The sequence below is a fragment of the Ciconia boyciana genome, chromosome 2 (assembly GCF_034638445.1).
Source record: "Ciconia boyciana chromosome 2, ASM3463844v1, whole genome shotgun sequence".
NCBI classification, from domain to species: Eukaryota; Metazoa; Chordata; class Aves; order Ciconiiformes; family Ciconiidae; genus Ciconia; species Ciconia boyciana.
In genome coordinates, this window is record NC_132935.1 from 159,544,447 (window position 1) to 159,571,935 (window position 27,489).

At 37.0% G+C, this 27,489-nt stretch overlaps 1 protein-coding gene across 7 annotated transcripts in view; it reads right to left on the bottom strand.

Moving 5' to 3' along the window:
• The window catches only part of RBM33 (RNA binding motif protein 33), a 101,762-nt gene that overhangs the window by 47,788 nt on the left and 26,485 nt on the right, over positions 1 to 27,489 (bottom strand). For 6 of the 7 annotated variants that reach the window (XM_072854714.1, XM_072854715.1, XM_072854717.1 and 3 more), the window contains 4 exons: positions 25,741 to 25,912; positions 18,340 to 18,548; positions 16,239 to 16,548; positions 11,676 to 11,734 (listed from right to left, as the gene is read on the bottom strand). In XM_072854714.1, coding sequence (XP_072710815.1) covers positions 11,676 to 11,734; positions 16,239 to 16,548; positions 18,340 to 18,548; positions 25,741 to 25,912 — 750 coding nt within the window. The remainder of the gene's footprint in view (positions 1 to 11,675; positions 11,735 to 16,238; positions 16,549 to 18,339; positions 18,549 to 25,740; positions 25,913 to 27,489) is intronic. The other variant, XM_072854716.1, reaches the window with a different exon arrangement.

Genomic DNA, 27,489 nt, shown 5'->3' on the forward strand with positions numbered 1-27,489 from the left:
CACAAGGCTGGATCACATTCATACAGACAACAGTTCCAAAGACCGAGTTACCAAACGCCCATATGAGAAAGACCCGGCAGAATGCATACGTAACTTTTTGGAAGAGTCTTGTCCCCTTCTCGTTGTTATCAGATTGATTATTTAGTATCATTATTACTGACTTAGTATCATTATCGCTATTTAGTATAATTACCAGACTGATTATTTAGTAGAAGTGCACCAAATGGCAAGGAAAGACTCCTAAAATGAAGCTTTTAGCTAGATTTAAAGCTAGTCGCAAAAAGAGCACAGACTCGGAAACAGCACACGATCTGAAGCAGACATACCCACCACGTCACAGTCTGGCCTAGAAGTCCTTAACCAACCCACACATACCCCTTCACAAAACTGCAACCACTTCAGCACTGTAGTTCCTTCTAAACCAGTACCTGCAGCCCTGGTGTTAACAAGTATTTCAAAGACCTGAGAGAGAAATTGTAATTTTTGAAAGCTGGAGGGCTCTTGAACTGTCTTCTCAGTAAGGCTTTGTGGGCTACGAGCGGTAACAGCTCTGGCCCTTCTTTCTTATCTTCTGGGAAAACTAAAACATACCAATGCCTCAACACTGAAAGCAAGGTACTAAATGTCAAGATTTTTCTTAAACTACCAAAGAAAGTAATTTTTAGTCTGTACTTCTTCCTGTTTTTAAAGAATGTGATAAACTCATTTAATTTATACTCTTATAATTTTAATTTGAAAATTCTTATGCGTAATCTTTTTTAGGGTTTTTGTCTGTTTGTTTTTAATACAAGAACTGAGGTCTAGAAGGAATTTACATAAGAAATCGGGTTCTGTGTGGATTTCTAAAGAGACCGCAATCACAGACATTTTAGAAATACTTAAAAGGAGAAGATAACTGCACAGTGAAGTGCTGCTGACAGGTATTTTACTGTCTTAAATCTTTAATTTTGTGAAGTTCACTCTGACAAAAAAAAATCTACCCACTCTTCCTCCCACACACTATAATTTACAGCACTTCAGACTGACATTTTCATACAATTCTGCATGCCTGCAGGTTGCACAATTTCCTCTTTTACTAACTTCCATTATTCAATACAGCTAAGGCATAATTTACACCTTATCAATCACTTTTGGGAAAAAAAATGCAATGCAAACTTGTGTCTACAATTCATTAGAGTTGTGAATAGCTCATTGAACATGACTTTCACACACTCAGGCAATCCCACCTTCTGAAAGAACACGAGATAAGGTTACTTTAATCCTTTCAAAGAACTGCACTATTTTGCCTTCCTTTTATCCCTCTAAATATCCTTCCTAGTTAAGAAATTAACATTCTCTCTCATACAATTCTTACACAAATTGTACTTTTACTTTTCTGCATCTCTTGTTAATTACATGATGTTATCTCCAATAATCTATTCATGAAGCACAGATAACTTTGGTTACCAATAAAAGGGAAAACTTAGCATAAATTGCTTAGCACAAAGTTAATCTTATAAAGCAAGGAATAAAGAGGATCTAACAGCTATTATATGACTTATCAGCTTCTCTAAAAGGGTCACTCTACTTTTTTTCATGAGACTAATTAAATACCTTAACAATGTCATTGAAACTTCATGAATCTTTCAATAAATTACACCCTGCCTCTACAACATGTTTTCATTTATTAATCTCACTTAAAATGCAAAGAGCTAGGAGAACCCCATTGACAGTTAAGCAGGGCCACTCAGTTAATTCTTCTTATATGGTTTAAATGCAAAGAATAATGACCACTATAACCTATGACAATTAAAACTATAGCCATCTGTCACACGATGTTAATCCTCTTATTTTAGCAGCTACTAGACTTTTTGAAAAGCTTTCCTAAAACGCCTACCTTCCAGTGCAAGGAACTGACTTTCCATCCTCTTGTGTAAGAAGCCCTGCTTCATATGTCTTGGATATGGTTCAAAAATGTTGAAGTAGGAATGTATACATCCCACAAACCATGGCTCTTCACATTCAAGTTTCATAGTATTCTCATTTACTGTGCACAGCATACAGAAAGGGAATGATTCACTGAAATTTTATAATAAAATGTATTTTGATATTTCCTTAAATATAGTTTGAATGACTCATTAGTGTCCCTGTGATGTCTACGACAATCATGTAATTCCATCACGGTGAACTAAAACCTAGCAAGTACCATGATTTTCCAAACGGATTTAGTATTATAAGACAACCTTATATAAAATTTCATGCCTTAAATACATTACAATCAAGAAGGACAAAAATTAAAGTTCAGAGCAATCATAAAACTCAAGACAATGTATGCTACCCATACATGAGTCTTTTCAAAGTTTCTGGAATATTTTTTCTGAGGGGAAAATGCAAGGAGATAGCAAGTGCTGGTTCAAGTACATGGACTGCTCTGATCCTAGTATTACAGGCAGATTGAGACAGAGAGAATGGGTTGGTATTTTCCTCAACTGAGCCGAAAATAATTTTTAATATTAAGAAGTTCCACATAACTTGGACAAGCTTCTCTTTGATACTACACAACTCCAAGAGATAAGAAAGTGTGTTGGGACGTTTAGGTACAAGTCCAGATCATCCGTAAGAGAAATCACCAATGCCTGATTTCACTGTTTAAGGTCCCAGAATGGCATTTAGTCATCATGGAAAACCAGTACAAGCAAGGAGAAAAAGGCATGGAATCCCTTGTTATTTAAGCCAACTCATGATCAAGTAGCTAAAATAAAGACACAGGTGATACAGAAAAAGGATATTCCTAGCACACTAAGACAATCCCAAACAGTTCAGCAGACTAAAGCTAAAATTTAGATCCACTGTATATTAAAAGTATCCCTTTTCAGCAAGTTTCAGGGCATCCCCCCCAATGCATCAAGCAGGGACATATTCATATTGCAAATCGAGACAAAAATACTCACAACTTCAGTGTGTTTTTGTAAGAGAAGCAACAAAGCAGAACAGCCCACAAGCAATCACTGCTACACAGAAGGAATGCTTCAGATAGGTTCCTTGGACCTCCATCTGCTCTACCATCAAGGTACGTACATTAGAAAAGGAAAATCTGCAGGACAAGTGGTCCATTCAAGAACAATTCTCAGAAAATACTCCTAAATGAAATGCAGGCATAGGAAAGATATTGTTAACTAAATCCCAGCTCTAGCTTTAAACTCCTAACAGTGCTGATGTACAGAAAAACCATGCTGCCATCTGTTTTGTATGGATGAAGGAAGAGTGTTGCCAGCAAGGAGAGACAGGCCATAATAAGAAATAGCATGACAGACAAGTAGCAGCCTGCACTGCCTGAAGGAAGAGTAAACCCAAATCTCTTAGATTAGAGCACAAACCAAAGTAATTTCTTAAACGGGTGTTTTAAACTAATTCATTTGGAAGAGTCAGTTTCACTTTAGTTTGTAATCTTCTTCAGGGGTGTGGTGTAGAAGAGTGTGTGATTATTTTTGTTTGGTGCCCTCTAACTTTTTAAGTACAATATAGAAATATCACAAATAGAAGCTGGAGAAGAGACATTAGTGCCATTCAGAATGATGATCTCTCCCTTGAAATAAGAGAATTTCATAATCATTTTATTTAAAGACAATAAAATCCTTCTGCATATTTTTGTACTGGAAGCTAACAGTTTTAAGGATGTGTAAAAAGTTAGGGACCCAAAAGTTTTGGACCTCCTCTGCTTTTAGAACTATTGAGATAAAACATCTAACAAAATTCATACCTTATCCTTAGACTTACCAGAGACTACTCCAAGGAAATATTATTACAGTGTTTATTGACCTAGTGTATCTTGGTGACCTGCAAGTCACCAACAATTAGAAACAACTCTGAGGTCAGAGCTAAACTGGCTCATGAACATAAAATTCAGGATTTCTACATCACACTCCAAGCTTGAAGGTGCAGCTATAGCTCATTTAAAAACCATCTGAGAACCTCAAAGATGAATACATGTGACTTGGGGATGATGCTTCTCCCTTCAATGAAAAAATGCTCAGACTGATACCAAAAAAAAAGTCAAGAACCAGCCAATTTTATAGAAGACAGATATTAGAATTGCTGCTAACCTGGACTTTGATCTTTATTAGAAAACGCCATTTCAGACCTGACTATTTAGCAGTTAAATTACCTGATTCCTGATTTTTAATTCTGTAAGGAAATCTCATTTTGGAGATGTTTTGCACATCTCTGACCTTGCAAACACTTTGATGCGATAACTTTACATATCCAGAGCTCCCAATGTGCCTTCAAGTACTACTCACGTGTTGTGTATGAAGGACTGAACATTTTTTCCTTTGTGGGTATCCTACCATAAACCCATAATATTCCTGTAAATTAACTCATTTTACTGTAAACAGTAGTATGACTTACTTGTTTATAATGAATGAAGCGGTTTTTCATTCACATTCTAAAGAAATGGCAAGAAATGAAGGTGCAGAAAGTTAATAAATACCAGTTTCTAGATTTATTTTTTTTTTATTGGTACGACACAAATATACTGAATTATCTTTTAAAAGGACATTTTCTCAGCTCCATGAAAATACCTTAAGAGAACTATACTATCATCTAAGACTTTATATTGTTATACCAAAAATATATTCTAGTACTTAAACACTGAATAGAGAACTAAATTACCCTTACTACATTGTAGTAAGAAGTCAATTGTATGTTTTAATTGGATTTCATTATGAGTCTTGACTTCTGCAAAAATATCTCTTTAACAGTATCTAATTAATGACTATGTAGCTACATGCATAATACTTTTTCCTCTTTGCCTCAATAAAAATATGTGCTTTGCTCACAAGTCTTTAGAAAATTCAAACTTCGTTCATATGAATGTATCAAAATCACAATATATAGCTATATATATATAAATATATATCTATATCAAAACTTTTTCACTGTGAGGGTGACTGAGTGCTGGCACAGGTTGCCCAGCAAGGTTGTGGAGTCTCCATCCTTGGAGATATTCAAAAGCCATGTGAACACGGTCCTAGGCAACTGGCTCTAGGTGTCCCTGCTTGAGCATGGGGTGGGACAAGATGACCTCCAAAGACCCCTGCCAACCTCAACCATGCTGTGATTCTGCATTTAGCAGGTACTAAATAAAGCTGAGACTGAAGAAAATCTAGCATCATTAACACGGGGGGGGGGGAATATCTACAACTCTGGTTTCCTTGGCAGTGTTAAATAGTGATTACTTAAAAGAAAGGTAAATGACAGTTACTATGAAATATAAATGCACATGTTTTCCATTTGATTTTAATATCTACAGAGCATGTGCACACTGGAGCTAGCATGACAAGTTAAAGGGTTACTGCATTTAGAAACCATCTATTTCTTTCTTATTTAATAGCTGTTACCATCATGTTTAGCTGCTGCTGCTCCTCCTGCAAATGGGAATTCATTGATATGATTAAATTTGATGGTATGATAATGTATGGTAATCGTGATTAATCAGAAGCCCACTAGCAAATGGAGGATGTTGGGTATTATGTCACCTGCATTTTAAACTGCATTCCCTCTATGCCAGCCTGACAATATTTGACAGCTGGAGGGATCTCATGCTGCATCTGCATGCTACTACTTATAGATCTGATAAGAGAAAGTGCCCATCATTCCTTCACTATCTTAAGTGCTGTAATTATAGGGCTTTGCAGTCAAGTTGTGAAAACAGTTAAGTATTAAAAACGAAAGCTTTTTGCTAGCTGCTGAACAAGCTCTGTCTCACATCTGCAAGGGCTATAATCTGAAAGAAATGTAATTTGATGCAGCAGTCTCATTCAAACATGATTTGCATGAAATGCTGTATAAAGCACTATCCAAGAAATGTCAATCAACACCACCTGATACCATGTATCCTGTTAAATGAAAACAAAATGCTTTCTACACTACCTGTGATCTGCCACTGCTGCACAGTAATAGAGTGAAAATTTCATTTACTGTTACTCATTATAGTAAAGCCATAGATGAAGCAGAATAATTGTAAGGAAGTAGGAGAATCATTTTCACAAGTGGCTTATTTCCATTAACAGTTTGTCTACATACTGTTGCAAACATGTACTAGTTACTAAATATCATTACTTACTAAATATCAGTTTAAAACAACTGCCTGTGCTCAGATGCAGGACTGTTTAAGTTGTCCTTACTGTGAGTACTGGAGAATATGAACCACGACCTTAGTAACAGTTGCTAAAACCCTTATTCACTCATAGCAACTCACAATCGAATTTGAAATGATGGAAAATATTTTACTCCCCATTTGCATTTCCCATAACAAACAGCAAACACCATTGCAAGGAGTTTTACTTTCAAAAGCACTGCAAATTTCTGCTTCTACATACTGCAAGAGGTGTTTACATAAAAGCACACCCACAGACCCAGGTACCTTGTAATATCCATTAAAATGACCAAAGTTTGCTAAAATGGCATTGTAGGCTGATCCAAGTTAGTCCAAGGGCCACTTTGGGGAAAAAGCAGTAAACTGTATCCTAATGTACCTTTTATAATTAATTTGTATAACACTAATACATTGTTTGTCTAAAAGAAATGTTTCAAGCAAGTGGCAATGAAGGACAGCAACCTCTGTTCAGAGCAACAACTGGGCACCTGTTTAAAAACCTCTTACAGATTAAAGCCTAAAGAAGTGTTTAAAAGCAGTGTATGAATTTCAAACAACACTTCAAAGCTCAGAATTCATCAAACTAGAGCTTTCAGAAATGGTGAAAAAACTGAATCAAGACTAATCAACTGCCTTTCACAGCATCCGTTTAAGACAACACCTGATGTCCTGGAGATCAAGAGGAAGCATGTTGAATGGGAATATAAAAAAAGTTTACTAAGGTTTTTGCAGTTTAAGGGGGGTGGGGGGGGAAATCAAGTAGTCTTTTGGGATAAAGATGATTTTGAAAGGAAATTGCAAGGTAAGTTCCAAAACCAAATCACATCAAAATCCCCCGGGAACTGAAAAGACATGCGATGTAGAATATTCACAAGGGCCTGAGGACAAGTTTCTCTATTAAAGTCTTATTTTTATACTGAATAAAACATAATTTATGTTATACAATTCAACTTTTTCAGACTTGAATTCAACAGTTACCTGAAAGGTACCCAGTGCACTAAGGTGTCCTATCAGAGGAGAAAAGCTTTGTGCATTAAAAAGTATTAAAGCCTTCCTGGTATAAATTAGGCAGACACTAGTGCCAGTTCATCTTGTGCTTTGTGCCATTTCAGACTATTCCTAACTGCAGCACTGAAACTCAAGTTGACTAAAGTCAATAAAATTTGTCTGTGGCATGGACACCTGCCCAGCTCACACCACACTCAGGGTGTCAGGTTAAGGACAGGAGCTAAAGCAGAATTTATTCCAGTTTCCTGAAAATTCTCCTGGATAAAGATGCACAGCTGCGTTAACAGGCTCTGCTCTCTCTGCAGCAGTTTCACAGGAGGATCCAGGGCAGAGACAGAGGGGGAATGGCCTCAGATCCGAGGAATTCCTCTCTTCTGCCTTGAGCAGTGTGAGGCAGGTTCTTCCCAACTTCCTCTTCACTCCAAATGCCCCACTCTAGCCCCAAATTTGAATGTTAGGGATACCTCACAATTTCTGGCTGAAGAATGTTGACAGCGAAAACACTTTCCCTCTGCCACATTCTATCCCAAAGTGGGCGTGACAACACTCATTCTGCTTTTATATGTCCTTAAAAAATTGCACACATGCCACATATGAGTAACTTCAGTGTTTATTAAGATAAATAAATGACGTCTGAAGCAAAAAGTCTTTATAAATTTTTCTTCAGGCAAACACTGAAATATTTCAGACACAAAATGTGCTGGTGGACTCACATACGGGATGAAAAGATCTGGACCATCAACTTAGCTCCTAGGTTCATATTAAGTAATGATCTGGCCTCTGTAATAGTCAGCAGCAGCCTAGATACAAAGTGTTTAAAAAACACCTCTTCCACTTTCTATTTATTTTCTTCTTCCCTTGTTTTAACCCATCCTTCTTCACAGAAAGCAGGAGTTGAAAGAGAAATTAGCCCAGATAACAAACACCAGAGGACAGGAACCACAACAGTCCCTCTTGTGTAACAAGAAAAACCACAGGCTCCGTACCTGCACTGGGGCATCTGCAAGAATTAATAATTTGGTCAGAAAACATGTGAAAAGTTCAGAAGATCCATACAACTAGTTTCTGAATAAAGTCTTCTGTCATCTTCCTTCAGTCCCCAAAGCAGACTTATTTGTGAAATACCAACTGTGACATTGAGACAGGAACTCAGAAAAAGGCATCTTAACCACTTTAAAACAAAGGCAGATGATAAAGCAAGACCTTCAGAAGGACTCTGCCAAAGAGGTTAGCTTAATCTGCTCTTTAAACAGTTTAAAGAAAACATGCAGTTGGCACTTGCACAGTTCCAGGTTAATTCAAATACCTGGAAAAATATTAGCATCGACTATGCTTGAAGATTGGATTACTGTCAGCTACAGCCACCTGAAGAGTACTGTGCAATTTAGACAAGCATGGAAGACTTTGCAGAACTCGGGTCTTGAACTGCCAGGTATAACAAGTTCACTATGTTTCTCAGCTGTAACATGCCTCAGATCCACCATTTATTCAGTCCTAATCAGTTGAATATAGCTCTCAAACATCACACTAAGTCACACTGAATGCTTACAGAGTAAGAGACAGACAACCTCCTTGATTCAAGATTACTGTAAATGTTAAAATAACTCTAAGTAGGGAATACAGATTCATTCCATTATGTCCTTTCCAGTACTTCCTCTCTAAATATTTCAGGAGTTCAGCTTTAAGTAAGAAATAATTGAACAATGAGCCCTATCCTGAATTATTAAAATTTAGATACAAGGTTAAGTTAATTTAATCAGTCCCAACTCCAAGCAGATTCAATCCTGATCAACATTACCCTGATTTAGTACTACATTATTTCTTATAATTTAGAACTCACACCAATATGCTAACATGCTCATTACAACTTTGTTCAACTCTTCAATTATATCCTTCTGCAAAAGGCTGTAAGAATTAACCATTACATGGTTACAAGTCACTTCATTAGCCCTAAATTAATAACACCTGGTTTCCAATGGATTTCCGACTTGCAATTGATTAGCTCTGATTGAAGCTCTTCCCATGTTCAGAGCACACACAGGCTCTCTGTGCTGAGAGGTTTCTCTCCTAGATAAGACAGGAACTCAGAGGCAATTTTTCCTTCAGTTAGGGCACTAGCCATTTTTAGGTCTCTCCCTTGCAAGAACATCATTACTTTTAATGTTTCTACCTCTGCCACATTCAATCAAAATAAACCATCCAGTTCAAAGTTAAAGTGGAAAGCAGGCTACAAATATTTAATTCTAACCTCACAGTTTTTTAGAAACAAAGCAATCTGAAAAATCAGTTGACTATTATCCTTTGATTAGGCAATCCTAAAAACAAGAGCAAGTTCAAGTTATGACATATCCAGAGATTCTTTCTACAATGAGGAAAAGGATGAATGAACTATAGTCTGGAATATTTCTTTGATCTTTTTCAAATGGCTTGTCAAAGTTGTCTAACCATTGCTATATTGCTATAAGTCAACAGTTATACATAAACAAGTGAATTATAATGGCACAAAAGCATTTGACATGTAACAGAGCAAAAAAGGTAGTTCTGCAAGATGAAACGTTCAAGTCAGAAAGTAAATTTGTCTTCAGCTCAAGAGCTAACACACTACATCTAATAAAACAAACATGAGATATGTACACAGTGACACTTAATTCCTAATCTTAATATGACTGATAACCTATGCAAAATTTATAAAGTACTTCATAAGGGAAGTCCATATTATACCCATTTGATAACTCAGTGAGTCATGGAAAGATTAAGTAACTTTCTCAGGGTCACAGAGCAGGTTACTAGCTGAAGTATGAAAAAAAAAAAAAAAACCAAACCGCAAAACCACCACTCAGGTCAACCAAATCACAATACTGGATTCTCTTAGTTAAGCTAGCCTTCCTCCTCTTTTTAAATAAAGAACTACACTGACTTTTTGCTAGTGCATTTCTTACATAAAAAAGCAGCGAGCAGTCAAGTATTTTCCTTCAGGCAAAAGGAGCAAGAGTCCTACCAAAAATGTTCCATCTATTTTATTCCCTTTTAAAAACAGCTGCATGCAAGATTAGCTAGGTTTGCAGTACTTCTCAACTTGCAAAACCAAAAGTGAACAGAATTAAAATCTAATTTCACAGTTAATTTAAAAAAAATTAATTTCCAATTTTTCTACACTGATGTAAACACACAAATATGTCAATTACAATGCCTTTACAGATATTCTTTGTCCTCCAATTTCTTTTCCATCCCAAATTGTGTTTATTGGCAAAGCAACTTAGTGTCAAAGGAAAACAAATGCAAGATCCTTGTTTTCATAAAAACCAATTAGAATTACTTTTAAAATGTTAATAAGGTCTCCACATAATAATACTAAAGGCTGCTAAAGAAAACTATTTCCTCTGAAAACCGCAGTATTTTTTAATAGAAAAATATCTCCGTTTAAAGTGTTGACAATGAAATTATATAACATGAATTTACTTAATGAAACTGGGGTTTTACTGCTTCACTTTTTTATACTTCGCAGAAGAAACATGGCAATTTAAAAACTCAGTTATTGTAGAAAATACAGATATCAATTCCTCAGATAGATGTCCTGCATGAAAAATATTCTGTGTTAAAAACAAACAAGTATGCACATGGCAATCAAAAGTCACAGCAGGTTTCTGAAACCTGCTTCTTTCAAATACATCTGATCTCTATGCAGGTAATTTACTGTGTGATACTACACAGATGTTCACAAACAGCTACTTTCCTCCTTCAACACTGCACACATTAACAGAGGATAATTTTTGTGTGTTTCACATATTTGGGAAACATAATATATGGGTCTTTATTTGAAAATATTTAAGGCAACATTGCACAAACTATTTATTCTTTTGCTTATTTTGATACACTGCAAACCACTTGAACTAAAAATTCAGGACAACAAAATTGTGAAATTATGAGAAAAGGTCTAGAAGCATGCACTCTCTCCATTCACAGAACTAAAAAAAAAAATTACCAAGTGAAATTAGCCTAGTGAAGCAGCTAGGCGCCTTGTTTGTTTTGGAAGTTAGAAACATATGGGAAAGCAAGGTCATGCAATGCCATTCCCATTTTTTATATAAAAATACGAGGGCGTTTAAATGCCTGAAGTAATGATAAAAAAGAAATTTTGCTGAATTTTACAATAAGATATATATACTGCTTTTTAAACTTAGGGATTATTTCAAATAGCCTTTTATTATATCAAATAAAATAAGGATTCTATTTATACAGAAAGAGTCAGGTAATAAAATGAAGCCCATATTCCTTAAGACAAGATGTATTCATGCCTCTCCCACTGGAGAGACTGGTTCAACAATTTTACAGTTAAACAGAATTAATTCTACTCTCAAAAATCCATTGACCTTAAGCTTTTAACAAACATTTTCAACTGCAGAGTGTATTGTCAATATTTACAAATCCTTAAAATTATATTTCACTAGAACAGCTTTTATTTGCTATATTAATATTTCCTTGCAAATGTATGCTTATCCATATCAGAGAAGAAGAAACAGCTGCTACTCACAGGAAATCTCTGGGGTCCTACAGCAGGTCTTGGCTGGGCTGGAACTGGCAGCAAGGGCACTGAAACAAGAAGCACCTTTTAACACCATTTGTTTTACCTAACAGTTGTTGCTGTTATTTCCAAAAGCAGTTGCAATAAGAAGCCATGATTAAAATCTGCTACATTTACCCTCACATGTCACAGTTCCTACAATTAACTGTAAAGCAACCATTCCCTCCCCCGCAACATGCAACAGGGCAATTAGGATTCTCCTAGTTAATTTACATAATTTAATTCTGCATTTTCCAGAATTAAATTGCTCCTTGTTGCAGGAAGGAAAACTAGAATACTTTTTCAGCCAAAGACGTCTCTTAGACAAAGCTGACAGAGACACTAACAATAATTTCATGTCTCAAATAGAAGGATACATGATTAATTTGCCTTCTCAACTTCATGCCCCTCAAGATTTCCTAGGTATCTCCCAGCCTCACCACCAACCTCCCACAACAAGCATGGGCATGAGGGGCTCTATCTGGTATAAATCACTGTTCATAGGAGGGTAAAATGAAGCAGGAAGTGGCAAATAACAGCAAGCAAAAACTACTTAATCTGGCCTTGCCACGGTAATGGTATATGCAACTATGATCACTGTGCTGATCTCAGATGAAAGACTGCTATTTCATAAAGAGACACCAAGAAGAATTAGAAGACCCTCTTCCTGAAAAATAACCTCCAAAATTGGGATTTCAGGGGCATTAACCTGGATGACTTTTCCATATAACTGCATTTCAAAAGAGGAGTTAAAAAAAAAAAATTCCCAAAACATTCACTTAGTAGTATGGCATAACACACAAAGTGTCTACTGCTGGATCACCTTGGGGACTGAATCTTTACTTGAATCCCCAGTACAAAGTGTAATGACATATTTCCCATTTTCCAGTGCAGTTTTTTCCTCGTTGAGTTGTCTAAGTGTTAAAAGTACAAATGTCCAGTGTTAAACAGAAGACCTAGAGAAGTTAAATAATGCATTTCAATCAAACACTATTGCTCATTTACTAAAAACTTTTAGTAAGTTTATTTTTCTTCAATTTGTTTTTAGCATTTCTGAAAGTGACAGTAAACATCGACTTTGTAGACAACTACTGTATTACACTTCAGAGCAGGAAAGATGTTAAGAAACACGCTCAACTCCTCCTTTAAACTAGCTGCATTTCCCAACATAGAGTTTGATAAGACGCCTCAAAAATCCCTTTTTCCTTGGTAACTGAGGCACAAGAACTAATGCATTAGTGGTTATTTTTAGTTCACATCCATGTCTGGCTTCTATCCACTTTTGTTAAGTACTTGTGGTTTACTAGTTCAGGGACTGACGGGGTAAACTAATTGCAGCAGTCTTTCAGCACCGAAGGACTGTGTGCAAACTTTGTATCAGGTTACACACGAAAATTAGTTGAATAGTCTCATCTTGGCTTTTAATGAACATCTGTCGATATCAAACAGCCATGGACACCTGGAAAAAATTGACAGGGCACTCTTGACAGACCTAGGACTAAAATAGCTCAGGTATTACAGGTCAGAGGCACTGAGAAAAATCACATAAGGTGGGAAATATAGAGAAATGTCAACTGAACGGAGCACTCGTGTCTATTTCAGTATCCTGCCTCTGGCAGTAGCATACAGAGAGAGATATAGATATATTTTTATATTTTAAGCAAATGAATTTAATACTCATGAAAGACAGTAGTTCAAACTCTGTGCCCTTTCAATCCCTGCACACTTGCTGAAGCAGCAAAGAAGTCTCAAATAAGCATTAATTTTCCTGACGTCAAATCTTCCACAGGTTTGAAAAAGTAGGTTTCAAAAATAATACACAGCATGTTGTTAGACACTATTTTAAGCAGATTAAATTGCTTTTGGCCATAAATTCCAATGCTATACCTGAAAAGATGAAGAAGCAATTCCCATATTGATTATTTAGGAGAATTATAATGCAATTTTTCCCAAGACACCAAACAGTTTTTAAAAAGTAAATGGCATACTAATCTACTGAGCTGCCATAAACTGCTCATTAGTTCATGTCAATTTTGGCAGCACCATAGTATCCTTGAAATAGCTATTTGTGGCATAAACATTAAGGGGAAAACACTCAATACCTATTATCACAGGTTGAATTAATATTTCATAGTACATCTATGTACAGTCCTCCAGCATTTGTAAATTGATCATATTCAAATTTGGACATGCATTCAGCCAAAAATTACTACTTACAACTCAAAACTAATTTACAGAATTAATTTACAGAATAGGACACAAAGAAAAAACTATATGACAAGCAAGCAACTAAAAAGACATGGGATTCAAATGCCACAAAAGGCACAGCTGAACACCAGCTGCACAGTACCTGCAGCAGGTATGCGCAGAGGCTCACATAACCGTTTTAGGGGTTTTGATAGACTGAGTCCTTCTTAATCATTTATGAAGCTTCAGGGACTAAAAATAGTAGAAATTTGTTTGAAACAAAACTGACTTGAAAGTAACTATTTTTTTGAACCAAGATTCGAGGCTGGGCAGGGACATGGTGGCCGCTGTAACAGATTTGTCTTTGAGAGATCAAAGGAATAAGCCAATGACAGGATTCTTCAAGAGTGCTTCAACTCACTTTCAGGCTGAAGCAGCGGGCTACTAGAGCTATTTTATTATTTTATAATAGCTATTATACATGCTATTTTATTCACATGAAAATTTCATAACAATTTACAGGAGGTTTGAGTCTATTTTAGAAAATACTGATATACTCGATGCATTTCAAGACTAACTCAAACCAAAAAGATGTTGAGAAACTATATTTAGTATATTAAAGATTGGATTTAATAGTATGCTGCACACCTATTAGCAGAAATATTCAGTAGTCTTGCCGAGGATTCCTTCAGTAAAATGGACAGCCCAAAGGTATTTCATATGAACCAGCTGCTATCAGTACACATAGCAGAGATCTTCCTCACTGAAATAAAAGTCTTACACCATTCAAAAATGGATCACTCGTTTTCCAGGGCTGCTCATTCTGAGAGGACGACTAGACTTTTACCAGTCAAGAAATGAATGTGTACACAAAGTCAGCAGGTATAAAATCTAAAAAAAAAAAAAAAGACTACAAATCCAATACTGAAGATCTCCTAACATGCAGGAGGTACACAACTTTGTTAAAATGAGGATCTGCAAGTAAAGACAGAAAGACTATGCTCAAGATAAAGCAAGGCCCCTGGAATACCCACAGTGCCACAGATGTAGTGGTGAGGCTGAGACAAGCCTGAAGCCACCTGATAATGTGAAAAACACTCAGACAAAAGAAAGAAGATACACTGGTATACTTCTGACATCAGGCAAAAGCAAAAATCCTCAGTAGCCACTGCTGGCATTAGCAGGAAACTTGTTTATCTAGATGCAGAAGATTTGTTGACTGTTTCACAGGGGAGAGAGGAGAGGCATCTAGAATAGTCTAAAAACAATTTTTGCTTTTCCGAGGCAACAGTTCTTGTTTTGTGAAATGTTAGGGAAATGCACAGAAGGCATGAATCCAAGACTAAAGGACCTTCTGGACTGCTTCCAGATAATCTGTCCTGATGCATAATTTGGTGGGAAGCACTGATTTTATTAGACAGGAAAAAGTGAAATAATCTCTACAACACAGCTACTATGAAGCCATCTGTGAGAAGCCTAATAGATCTCTATCAACTGGCAATATCCTACCCTGACAAATTCCTGCCTTTCATTGGTCAAATAAATGATGCAAAGATAGCACTGGCTTGGGAGTTCTGCTGATTTGAAGGGGAAAAAAATACAGAAAACCTAATGGTAAATATGTATTAATATATATGTATTTCTTTACTTTGTCTAGTCCCAACAGAATCACAAATCAGAGCTATGTAAGTGTCTTTTTTTTTTTAATCCTCTTAGGGATTAAACACTTTCCAAATAAGAAGTAATGTTAACAGCTCTGCTGAGAGCTGCCCTAAAAAGTGTAGCCCAAAGAGTGCTTGTGTTAAGTTACAGAAAGTGTACTTGCAGGCTGCGAATCAAACAATACAAATGTGGCACTGAAAGGAGAACTGAGGGCATGTATCTTGTCAGGTAAGAATAGCAGCTGGTACCTTTCACAGAGCAATTACAGTACAAGGAGTGCCTCAGTGTACCCTCACCGAAATAGGTGGGTGGTCATTCTGTGAATGCTTGGCTGAAGCTGGAATTATGTGGGAAATGATAAACTGCAGTACTTACCTAGTTTTGAAAATTGACATTTGCTACTTTTAAAAAGCACATTCTCTTTTCAGTTTCCATTTTTACTGCTCTTTGCAGGCTTTACAGTAGAGTAACAAAGACAATAAAGAAGTTGAAAAGGCTTTACTATTTCAGCTGGCCACAGTCCAACAACATTATGTCTTACTTTAGGCAAAACATTTGTTTCAAGCTTAAGGAAAAAAATATCAGCCTCAAGCACATTTCCATTAAGTGATAAATTGTTGCATCCCTGGCAAAGAAGAAGATGAGTCACGCTCACATGACTGGGAAGGCGTTCAGAAAGCTCACCTTGTACAGGCGTCACTACTGTCCCCTTGAAATGTGGATTTATGTGTATGTTCTTCGGTTGCTGAGGTGTCACTGGAGGTGGAGTCATCATTATTCTAGGTGTTTCTATCTGAGGGGGCATATGTAGCCCTGGAGGAGGAGAAGAATGATGCTGATGCTGTAAAGGAAGCAGAGATTGTAACTGTTGCTGCTGCTGCTGCTGCTGTTGTTGTTGTTGCTGTTGCTGCTGTTGTTGCTGCTGCTGTTGGTGCTGCTGGAACAGACTCCTAACAGGTTGCTGGTGTGTTGGAATTAACCTCTGTGAATGAGTCTAAAGTCAGACAAAAGAATAAAGTCAATAGGCTTTAAAGTTAAAATATCCTGACATAAACCAGCACAAAACCAAGACACCTTTGGAGAACAATTAAGGCCAAATATGAACAGAAAAACTTTTTTCCCATATCATCAACTGGAACTGATAAGAACCATCAGCACAGGAAAGCAAAGGAACAATCAAAGACATTCATGTGAAGGAGAGGACAGCAGAGAGCAAGGAAGCAGGGAATGCAGACATTCATTCACTTATTTTTAACAGTGAAACTGTCTAGTTTCATATGTAGGGTTCTGCACATTTCACTGGAAACTGTCATCAACTGCAATAAGGTGTATGTGATGATTACTAGAAATCCAAGTCCTAGTATCAAAACAAATAAACTAACTTTTGTCTTGTATATCGAAGAGCCTCTCTGAGAAAACAGACCTAACAGTAGCAACAAAAGTCAAAATACTAACTAAGCTAAATTCTTAAGATATCAGTGCAGTCCACCTATCCATACTGCTTAAAGAAAAAACTACTTTAAAGATACCTTTCAAGGGTACCTTTTGTAACATAGAAGAAAGTCTCTTGCTGCTCAACACTCAAACACAAATCGCCAAAATCAGTTATAATTAAAAAAAAAATATTATCATGTTTCTCTTCAGAGACATTCTTCTGCTTCTGAACTCACTGATACTAAATACCAGTCCTAGCCCAGTAACTTCCAAATGACAGTGCAAGACGACTCCCAAACAGGCAACCTTTTAGTAACAAAGATGTGACACATTTTTTTCAGCAGCCATATACATAAAGCAAAGCAGCTACAAAGTATGCACAAGAAGAAGATACTGTGATGAGCACAATATGTTCACAACATTTAAGATCAAAATAACTAGCAAAGACTGCAGCAATACAGAAAAAAAATTATTCCACCTTCACTGTTTTAAAAGCACGAAATACTCTACTGCAGGGCTCTCAACCGCTGAGATATCCACCAACTCCTGCTAGTGATCAGCACCTAGAGTTACTGCTGTTGGAAAAAATCCCCTTTGTTTAATACAGATGACCTTGTCCTGCAAAGACATACACAGGCTTTGTTCTACAATCTCAGCGTCCAGTACATTTTGTGACAGTTAACAAAAAATAAGTGTGGGCTACCTCTTGATCACACATGTGCTGGGGTGGTTTTTTTTGATGGAAAAAGTAACATCTTATAGTTTGAGATAAAAAGCAGGGGGGGAAAGAGTAACAAAGCTAAATTCCATATGAAACCCCAAGACAGTAATTTTTCTAGTGGTGATTACCTTCCTAGGGTTTTATTTGCCTCCATAGTAGCATGGTAGGTATACAAATAGATTTTTTTTTTTTTTTAGAAGTATCAGCAAAAATACTAGTTTGACAAAAAACAAGAAATATTTCACAGAATCATATGTTTTTAAACTAAATTACTATTGATAACGTGGGACTGAACATGTTTCCATGTTGCACGTAGAGGACTTCTCAGAGGAATTAACTTATCCATCCTTATGCAAACCAATAGGTAAGCCTGATTGTATTGTATGAGTCGAAATCCACTTTTCATTTGGAGGCCCTGAGATTCCTCAAATTGAGGCTGGTAACAGGACTAAGCACATACTTTCACAATCACTATTTACACAAAGCCCATCTTGTCTAACAGTGCCCTGAAAGAGCAAAAAGTATACGTTGGAATATATATTCCACCTTCGTAAAGATTCACAATTTATAATACATTTCTCCATAATTTCCTGAAAGTATGTTCAAAGAATACTAAGGATTAAAAGGTACCATTGTCGATGGCTGGTTTGGCAGCAGTGCAGGCCTGTGATCCTTCATTCTTCCCCTATCATTATTGTCTCTCCTTTGTTCTCCCATTCCGTGGCACATAACCGAGCCTCCTCTTCGCCCTCCTCTCCTTGAGCCATACCGTCCCTGTTTAAGCTGCCTTTCCCTCTCTTCAAATTCAAGTAATGCTGCTTTGGCTTCTGCAGAAAGTTCTGTTAAAAGAGAGAGATGAGGAAAAAATATTTTGGCTTCATGCTGAAAAGATGGAAAATATCATGAAAAAAACATTGCTAGAACTATATAGAAGCATCCCTGCAACTGACAAAATTTGCAGGCACTTTGATCTCCTTTAGGTGGCATGTTAACATTTCATTAAAGACATCTTTAAAAGGAAAAAGCACACAGACACTTGTGTCTGTTGCACAGTCAAAAAGCAGCAGGTAAATGAAACAAACATGAACAAAAAGGTTTCAGGTTTTTTTTAAATGCTATTGAAGTTTGCCTTATGCTGCAAGAGAAGGCTGTAGCTCCTCTCACATTTGTGTTATCCTAAACAACATCTCTCTGCAGAAGTGTCAGGCAGCACAATGAAATCCCCAGTAAACTTTACAGTAAAGGATATGTAGAGTCTTCCATATAAACAGATTTTATCCGCCAGACTCTTTTACACATTGGCCTGTTCCAAAGAAGGACTTTCTGGTCGCTGAAGTGTTTTTGCAGTATGTAAGTACTTAATATTTTATCTACTGTATGTGGCTGAAGAGCCAACTGTACTTTACAAGTGATAATTCCACTGAGAGAGAGCACACTTCAAAATCTGTGCTCAGCTCAAATCAAATACATGGCCACTGATAACACCCACTGAACTCACATCACAGGTAAACACCGGAGAACAGACAGTACTCAACGAAGACTGCCAAATTTGCTTGAAACCTGGGACAATGCTGATAACATTAAGAGAAAACCATGCAGTAACAGGCCCAGGTAATCAAATTACTTGGAAATATAGAGAAAGTCTACAACAAACTTCAGGAAACACACCGTGACAGTACGAGCAGTGCCACTCACCAGGTTTCAGTTGCTTAAAGGGGATAAACTTTAACCCAAACATGCAGCTGAGGATTTTGCCATGTGCCAGGCAGATTCCTTGTTACCTCTAAAATTGACTTCTGCCTCTAACAGGGCAGAATGAAACTTACTCTACAAGAAACACATTCCTGACAAATAAAAACATATTTTGAATTCATATAAATGGCAATTAGTGCAAGAATTCCATTTTTCCATTTTAAAGGCTGCTCTTAAAGGAGACTGGGTACAGGGACCACTTATCAGGACAAAGTGGTTTTACTTGCTAATACTACACAAAATGGCTATAATAACTGAAGATCAGAACACAAACAGTTTGTATGTGGCAGCTGATACACTACTACAATGTCTCCACATCACTACATATCCTCCATCAAGAATACATACTCAAGCAATTAGAAAACTATTAAAATTTCTTGCAAGTCTAATAGCCAAAGCTACTTAAACCACCATCTTAAACATCTTCATAAGTAATCTCAATCAGTCTTTGAAGTTGAGGATTGACAGAAGGGCAGAAAAGGGCGAGTGTTGCGCATTCCCACTGCAACAGTTGTTCTTACATGGCTAAAAAAAAACCTACCTGCATGACTGAGCTGCAAAGACTGTAAATTTGCCTGTCCCAATTTTCAGAGGTATTCAGCACCTCCAGAAAGCAGGGACTTTTTGATCTTTTAAAAAAAAGTTTAGAACTTCCTGACTGTCATGTTTGCTGTATTCTTAGACAGATTCCTAAAAGCCCAGGATCTGCCATCATACAGTTTCCTATTTAATTTCTGCATGTTGGTGATGAGACAAGTTTCTCTACCTCCTTTTCTCTCCCCTCTCTGACACCGCAATTAAGTGGCATAAAGCCTTAATTTACAATCACACCAGATATTCTTATGAAATGCTGCCTTTGCCCTAACACCTGCCTCGAGAGATTGGCAGAGCCCAAGACAATCAGGCTTTATCAGGAAAATCTCATAGCATGCTTAGAAAGGGGCAAGGAATCACACTCCCTCAAGTCTTAGTATGGTATTAAATGTGCACACTATGGATTTCTGAGGAAAATTAAGACAAATGTACTTTTGTCCAAAGCAATCAAAAGCATTAGACTAAAACAACCACCTTATCCATCTTTAGCTGTCAGGGACGAAAAAAGCTGGTTTAATGGGAAAAATAGAGCTCTGATTTCAAGCCTCCTTCCTGTCCACACCTGAAGCAAGTTCAGTTTCTTCACAGGCTTGCAAGTGTGAAAGGGCTAACATGGGCTTTTAGTTGGTCTGCAGGAAAGACAGACCACTATCTCCCATATACTTATAGGAAGAAATGGTGGCATTACATTGCAAAGCAACAGCTCTCCTCCCTTTAACCAGAGAGGATCCAAATCCCACAGGGCATCCTGGGCATGCTGCTAGTTGGAAAGTTTTGGTTTTTTTTTTTTCCAAGAATAGGACAGGCAGGGCAATTTTTCTGCCATCTTCCACACTACAACCCTGAACTCAGCAAGGTAGTTTGGAAAGCAAAGTTCAGTCATTGCAACAAGTACCTACCACTGATATTCATTCAAGATGATAAGAAGCTATTTTCTATTAAACAGATTAGAAGTCACATACGAAGAAAGCAATTCTTAATGAACCTGGGAATAGAGCTAGGCTTCCTACAAAGCCAGATCATGTCCGAGTCTCTCAGCCTCCTGAGCACATATCAAAGGACACCGAATAGAAACAACTTCAGAAGAAAGAATGGGCTGTTCCAAACAAAATTACTTCAGAGGGCTGTGCTGATTAAGCTTGGGGAAGGGATGACAGCATCCAGGGCAAAGTCAGTCCTGATATTCTTCGATGTGCAGGTACTTTTCACTCTCTTTAAAAAGAAAACTAAAAAATTGTTTTCCTACTCACTTTACACAAAAGTTCTCAAACTTTAAAGGCTGTGTCTTTAAAGGCACAGTCCATGTATTCAGTTTTTCAGTCAGAAAAGTGAAACTGTGTGTAACACTGACCTTGGAAAAAAATATTCCAACCAAAACAAAAAACCCCATGAATTCACTGCAGCAAGCACCATTACATTCATACCACTTCTATGACCACAGAATTACAATATAACCATTTGATTTAAAGAAAAAAATAAGAAAGTAAGATTACATTAACATCAAGCATACTTCTCTTACAACATACCACTGAAAGCAAGTGCCCTACCTGTGAATAATTTTGCTTACACACAAAACTGCAGGTTCAGAGCCTCGGAGACAGACTGCAAAAGTGAAGACCCATGCAGTGACCATGACTCATGAATACCTCTAGTACTTTATATTGTTATCAGTCACCATGCAGCAAAATATACAGTCAGCTCAATTATTAGGTGGGCTGTTTATAAAATTTGAGCGCATTGTGCCACACATACAGAGATCAAGGAGAGGAGATAGTGTGGAAGATGGTTTTGCAGGGAGGGGAGCAAGGAAAATAGTCCTGGTCTTCCCTGAAAGCAAAATCAGCCTGCTAACTAGAAAAGAGGTGATGAGCAGAGGAGAAAGAGATCCTCTTTCCCTCCCTAGACTCTTCCAAAGCACAGCCAGGTATTCACGTGAAAAGGCCCACTGCTTCTCCCTGGCTAAGAGCTTGTGTGCACTGTGACTAAAACACACTGAGCCAGGCTGGATGCTGCCATGCCCCCTGGACAGTGTGTGCAGGCTGCTGCAGCACACGGCCACTGGCTCCTGCCTACACCAACCCTGAGCACAGGTCTGTGGCTGCATCTGCCTTGGGTGGCTCCCCGAGAGCAATGGCATTTCAAATCCCCAGCTCTGACAATCCCAGAATCCCTATTATCCTGGATAATGCAGAGATTTACAACACAAATCACATTCCAGAACCCCTATTAAAAAAAACAAATCATATGCATTTACATATATATGCAATCTAAATTGAGAGAGATAGCAAATGTTCTCCTTTGTTTTAACTTTTCTTCTCCCCATCACCCAGACTTGAAACCTGATTACACTATGTGCTTCTGCACACAGTGCAACAGGAGAACAGTGAATTTCAATTTTGTAGTCTTGCCCGAAATCTCAACCACTAGTTATCAGCGTGAACATAAGCCAACTAAGCAGGACATAACAAAAAGTACTACCACATCCAATAACCTTTATTATCACTTTGCAAATGGCTCTGCATAAGTGTAGGGTTTTGTTTTGTTTTTTAAATTAGATACAGAGAGAATACTTTAGTTTGGTGATGCCAAACAAAGCCATTTTTCTTCACATTCCTTAACGGGTAACTAAATCCAGAGCATAATGACAATTCCAACTCTGGGAAGACTTCAACTATGTGCACTGAAAGAAGTCAAATATTTCTCACCAAAGATGATAAACTCAGTATCTCCAGAAATCAATTGCATAGTTGTCCTACAACACCTCTCCTTTAAACTCTTCAAAGCCACTACTTACATTATCTTGGATAAAGAAATGTTTAGAAAAGATCTCAGCTAACATTAATGAGAATACTCTGTATTTTTCCATAATTTTTACCAGCACACACTTATTTTCATCTTGACTGTACAGTTCTCACACACACAGTTAATGCAGTGAATCAGCAATTATTTTTCTAGTGTCTCTAAGTGTCAAGATTAATTTCACTATCGCTGGTAATAAAATGGTTTCAAATGACATCTTTAATCAGCAAGTAAAAATGCACTCCTCCAATAGAGACAAGCTGTCACAAAAGGTCACCAAAATGTGACAGGATGGAAATTACGTTTGTAACTTCAACTGAAATGTTAATTCCTCTTTAAGTGTTTTCTCAACTATGTTCAGGTTTTAAAGTAAGGAGATAAAGATCTGCAATGAAGTTTCATTTTTAAACCACTAGCATCTGTAAAAATTTTCTCTATAATCTCAAAAGCAAGCAGATATTTGTATGCAAACAAGAAGTATTTTTTGCTGTTTAACTTTCCACCACATGGTCAATCATTTGGCCTCTTTATCAAGAAACTAACATGAAAACTAGTATGAATAGAAACCATTTCATAACAGCAAGATTGTATTTTTGCCAAAGATTAGTTTCAAAAAAAAGCTCTTTAGTTCATAGATTCATCCACATCTGCATCATCTTTTCCTTATATCTCAGAGCCACATCCCAAATCACTTAAAATTACACTTAAAAATAAGTCTAATTCGAATCACTATTCCTTTAACAGTCAAGCTCCGCTACAGGTTTTCTCCTCATTGGCTGGTCTTATCTTTACATTAAACTACAGAGTAAATCCACAGATATTCGAAAATGTATGCAGTTGTCATTTACCTTGCAATTACGTGCAGAGATTTAGCTATTCCAGTGCACTCTTATTCTGAAAATATTCTGTTTTGTAAAGCCACCAGCACCTTTTGTATAAATAAGATATGGTCTGTATGTGGTATGTAGAAATATGGTCTTATGGATGAAAACACATTTGGAATGCACCTCAGCTAAAATATCCCTTGCCCATATAGACTACTCTGTGCCTCTAGAGGGTTCCCCTTCAGTCTTACTCTGATCAGAATCAATTCCTGATTATTAAAACAATGCTGAACAAAGGCCCTTAATACACACTTTGCCTGAAATTGCAAGTAAGAAGAGCCATTTGCTAAAAACGGACAACAGATGAGAAAGATCTTGATTCAAAATCATGCACTGACATCTCACTCACAGCACATGGCCTACATGAATACCACTGTATTCCACATGAATATTACCACTGAAAGTCTGGCTCAGCCTTTGCAGCTGACTCCTTGCTGCTCACAAACAAGTCCTCTTAGCCACAACACCTTTGTTATAGAACTAAGGCTTCTGGTTTTGCAGACATAGTAAAAGCCCAAATTCCTTGCAACTGAATTAAAGAATTAGGAGGCTATGCAACTCACAAGAAAAATCCTTAGAACTAACATCCTTTGCAAAGCAAGGCTTTTAAGGTAAGAGGAAAATTTCATGAGGATGAGTTCCGGCAATCTAGGTATGTGCTCTGGGAACATAATTCCAAAATGCCCTGTTGTCCCAAACATACTGACTTATCTGGAAAGAAACTAGAAGCACCCAGCTACCAAGCTCACACTGCATGGCACCCATCTTAAAGCAATCCTCTGTAAAGAATTCAACCCTACAGTCTGGCAAAACTTGAAGTATCATCAAAAAAATACATCTTCCCCCAGTGGTATCTGACAATTAACCAATAGTATCTGACAATTTGCCTTCTTTACCCGTTCACCTCTCTTGCATATCTTGATTCTCTTCAAAAGATCAGGGCTTTTTCTCCATAGTTTGAATTGGTATTTTGGTTCAGTAGCAAAACTATGAGAATGGTACACCTTTCTGAAAGCAAAACTTAATTTCTGCCTGTCTCCCGATTATCACCTTTTTAATTTGACTTTTTATTATTTATTGTTATTACCACCACCGTAAGGCCAACATGAAGAGGCAATATAGTTATCCCCAGTGGGGCAGGTACAACATCAGTATTAGATACTTGAGTACCCAAGGCACATGAGGGGTCTTGAAGTTAACTCTCAAAACCATAACCCAATGTGATTTTATTTACAGACTAGAACAGAGTGGCTGCAAGAACGTTGCAAATCTACTGCTGCTTCTGAACTAGCAGTGGCAAATTCATTAGCTACATGGAGCAGTGTTCCTAGAAACAAACACACTTGTGCTATGCTACTCAAATACAAAGAAAATATACCTTTTAGACACTGCCTAAAGAACCAAGGTGGTATAAGAGATCCAGACTGTTCCATGTTAGAAAAGCTGAACCCAGAAAACAGGGGTTTCCATATTTTTCTAACACACTCCCCAGCAAGTTACAATTTCTCCAGGCCAAGCCAACAGTAGGCACACAACAGGTTCACAGCATGCTCATGTTCCCAGGGGCAAACAGCAAACATGCAGGTATTTCACAGCAGAATACAAGTAACAAGATTTGTGTTATCAACTGAAAATCTTCTAAGGATGGAACTCCAAAGGAATTCCTTAAAATGTATTCCACCACAATATGTAGTGAAGCACAGATCAGATAGAAGCTTTCCTGTTTTCAGGCAGCAGCTAAAGACACCACAAAAGTCTCAATGAACAATCATTGCGCTGGTTTTCAAGACATGATATGCTTAAACATTATTTCCAAGGAGACAGACACTACACATACTACAACAGACTACATATACTTTGGACAACTTGGATACAGGCCAGGCTAAGTTAGGAGGCGACTGTTCTATCTTTTGCCATTAAACGCTTTTCTAAAATTTTGGGCAAGCCTGTCTTTTACTTTTATTATAGCTCTTCAAAATAGTCAATTGCCACAAAACCTCACCCAAAGTTTCTGGAATGTTTCTCCTTTCTCTTGTCACATCTGACAGCCTAATTATCGTTCCTTCTTTCCGTTCAGTTTTGAAACGTAATCGTCCAGACTCTTCATCATCATCCTCCTCTTCATCAGATTCTTCTTTTGTTTCTTCTTGAAGTTCCAGAGATTCAATAGCTGCCTGAATCACAAAATACAGAGGACACGCAAACTGAAAAATCTACTTTCTTGTGATTAGTGAGTGTCAAAAGACAAAGCTTCATTTAAAGGTCCCACTGTACAAATTTTGCTTGCATTATACATTATTCTCATACATAACTCGGTGAACATTTAAGAGCTTGGTGAATTTTTTTAAAATATAAATATATTAATTATATAATAAATTATATAGTAAAATCCATTGAGAAAACACATTTTGCTGCAATATTTAAGGGAATATGGAAACTCCAGTTAGAACCACCATCTGATTAGTAGCTACTTTTGCAGACAGAGCAACGTTTTATCACTGAATTGACTAAGATGCAAACCTGGGATACTACCAGACTCAAGTAATACAAACATTAAATCATTAGGGTTTTTTTCCTTTGTTAACAACTGTCAGTAGCATGTGGTTAAAAAACAACAAAAACCAGATAACCTTACATCTCAATTTTATTCCTCTAGGTATGTATAACTGTACTTGTCTTTACTTTTTCTAGTCCTTGAATACTTCCCAGTTTTAATTCAGCAATTGACAAAGAGAATGGAGAACAGGATTGGATAAAATTTGAAAATACTAAATTTGTATATTGGAATGCTACTCCCTTGTCCTCATTTACTTTCCAGTTCTCTCTATAACTGTAGATGAAACAACATCCCAAATGAAAATGGATCAATCTCCTTCAAATTAAAAAAAAAAAAAAAAAATTTCATTTTCCTGTGCTGGCATGATAAAATTAATGTTCAAAATGTTACAAAAGTTATATTTGATGTATAGAGTTGAAAATTAGAAGTGTTCTAATATAGTACGATTTTCCATAAAATATTTGGTTACTGCATATTTGGTTATTTCTTGTACAAGCCTACTTGCTCATTTCTTAGAGCCTGCACATGCATTTTAATTCTTTGCAAAGCCACTAAATACATCATAACTTTTATGTTGCTTGAGGGCAGTTAAAAAATGAGTGAAATATAACATGCAAAAAATGCTTCTAATTAACCAGATTGGTGCAGTAATTTATATGAAAAAGGCACGGCAAGTGTGTCTGTCAGGTGGACAGATACTAAGTCACAAATCAAGAAAAAGAATTAATGGCAGAATGCTGCAAGAAATTGCAAATTTCCTTATCCAGGAGCCCGACTTCATCCAAAACCAAAAAGAAACATGGGAAGCAAGATCAGAGACAGGATCTGGCAAGGCAGTTTCTACTTTAAAAGACAGCATACCCTATGAACTCAAGCTCAAAGCTTCTCCAGCTTTGGTCTGGTGAATAAATGATGTGTATACTTAGTTACTGGGCTTTAATGGGCTACTGGTCCCAAGTTATTTTCATTTTATCATCTCCTTATCTCAGAATGCTTTATCCATTCCAGGCAAACATTCAAGCACTACATTTCCCGACCTCACAAAAATGCTTTAAGATATAGCTAAGACAATAGCCAAAGTTTACAAAAAGCTTTAAGGCTTATATTTTAAAAATATATTTACTTTTATATAACAACTTTATCATAACAAAAAAGGCAGCTAAAAACAACAGACAGGATAGCAGGCAAAAAAAA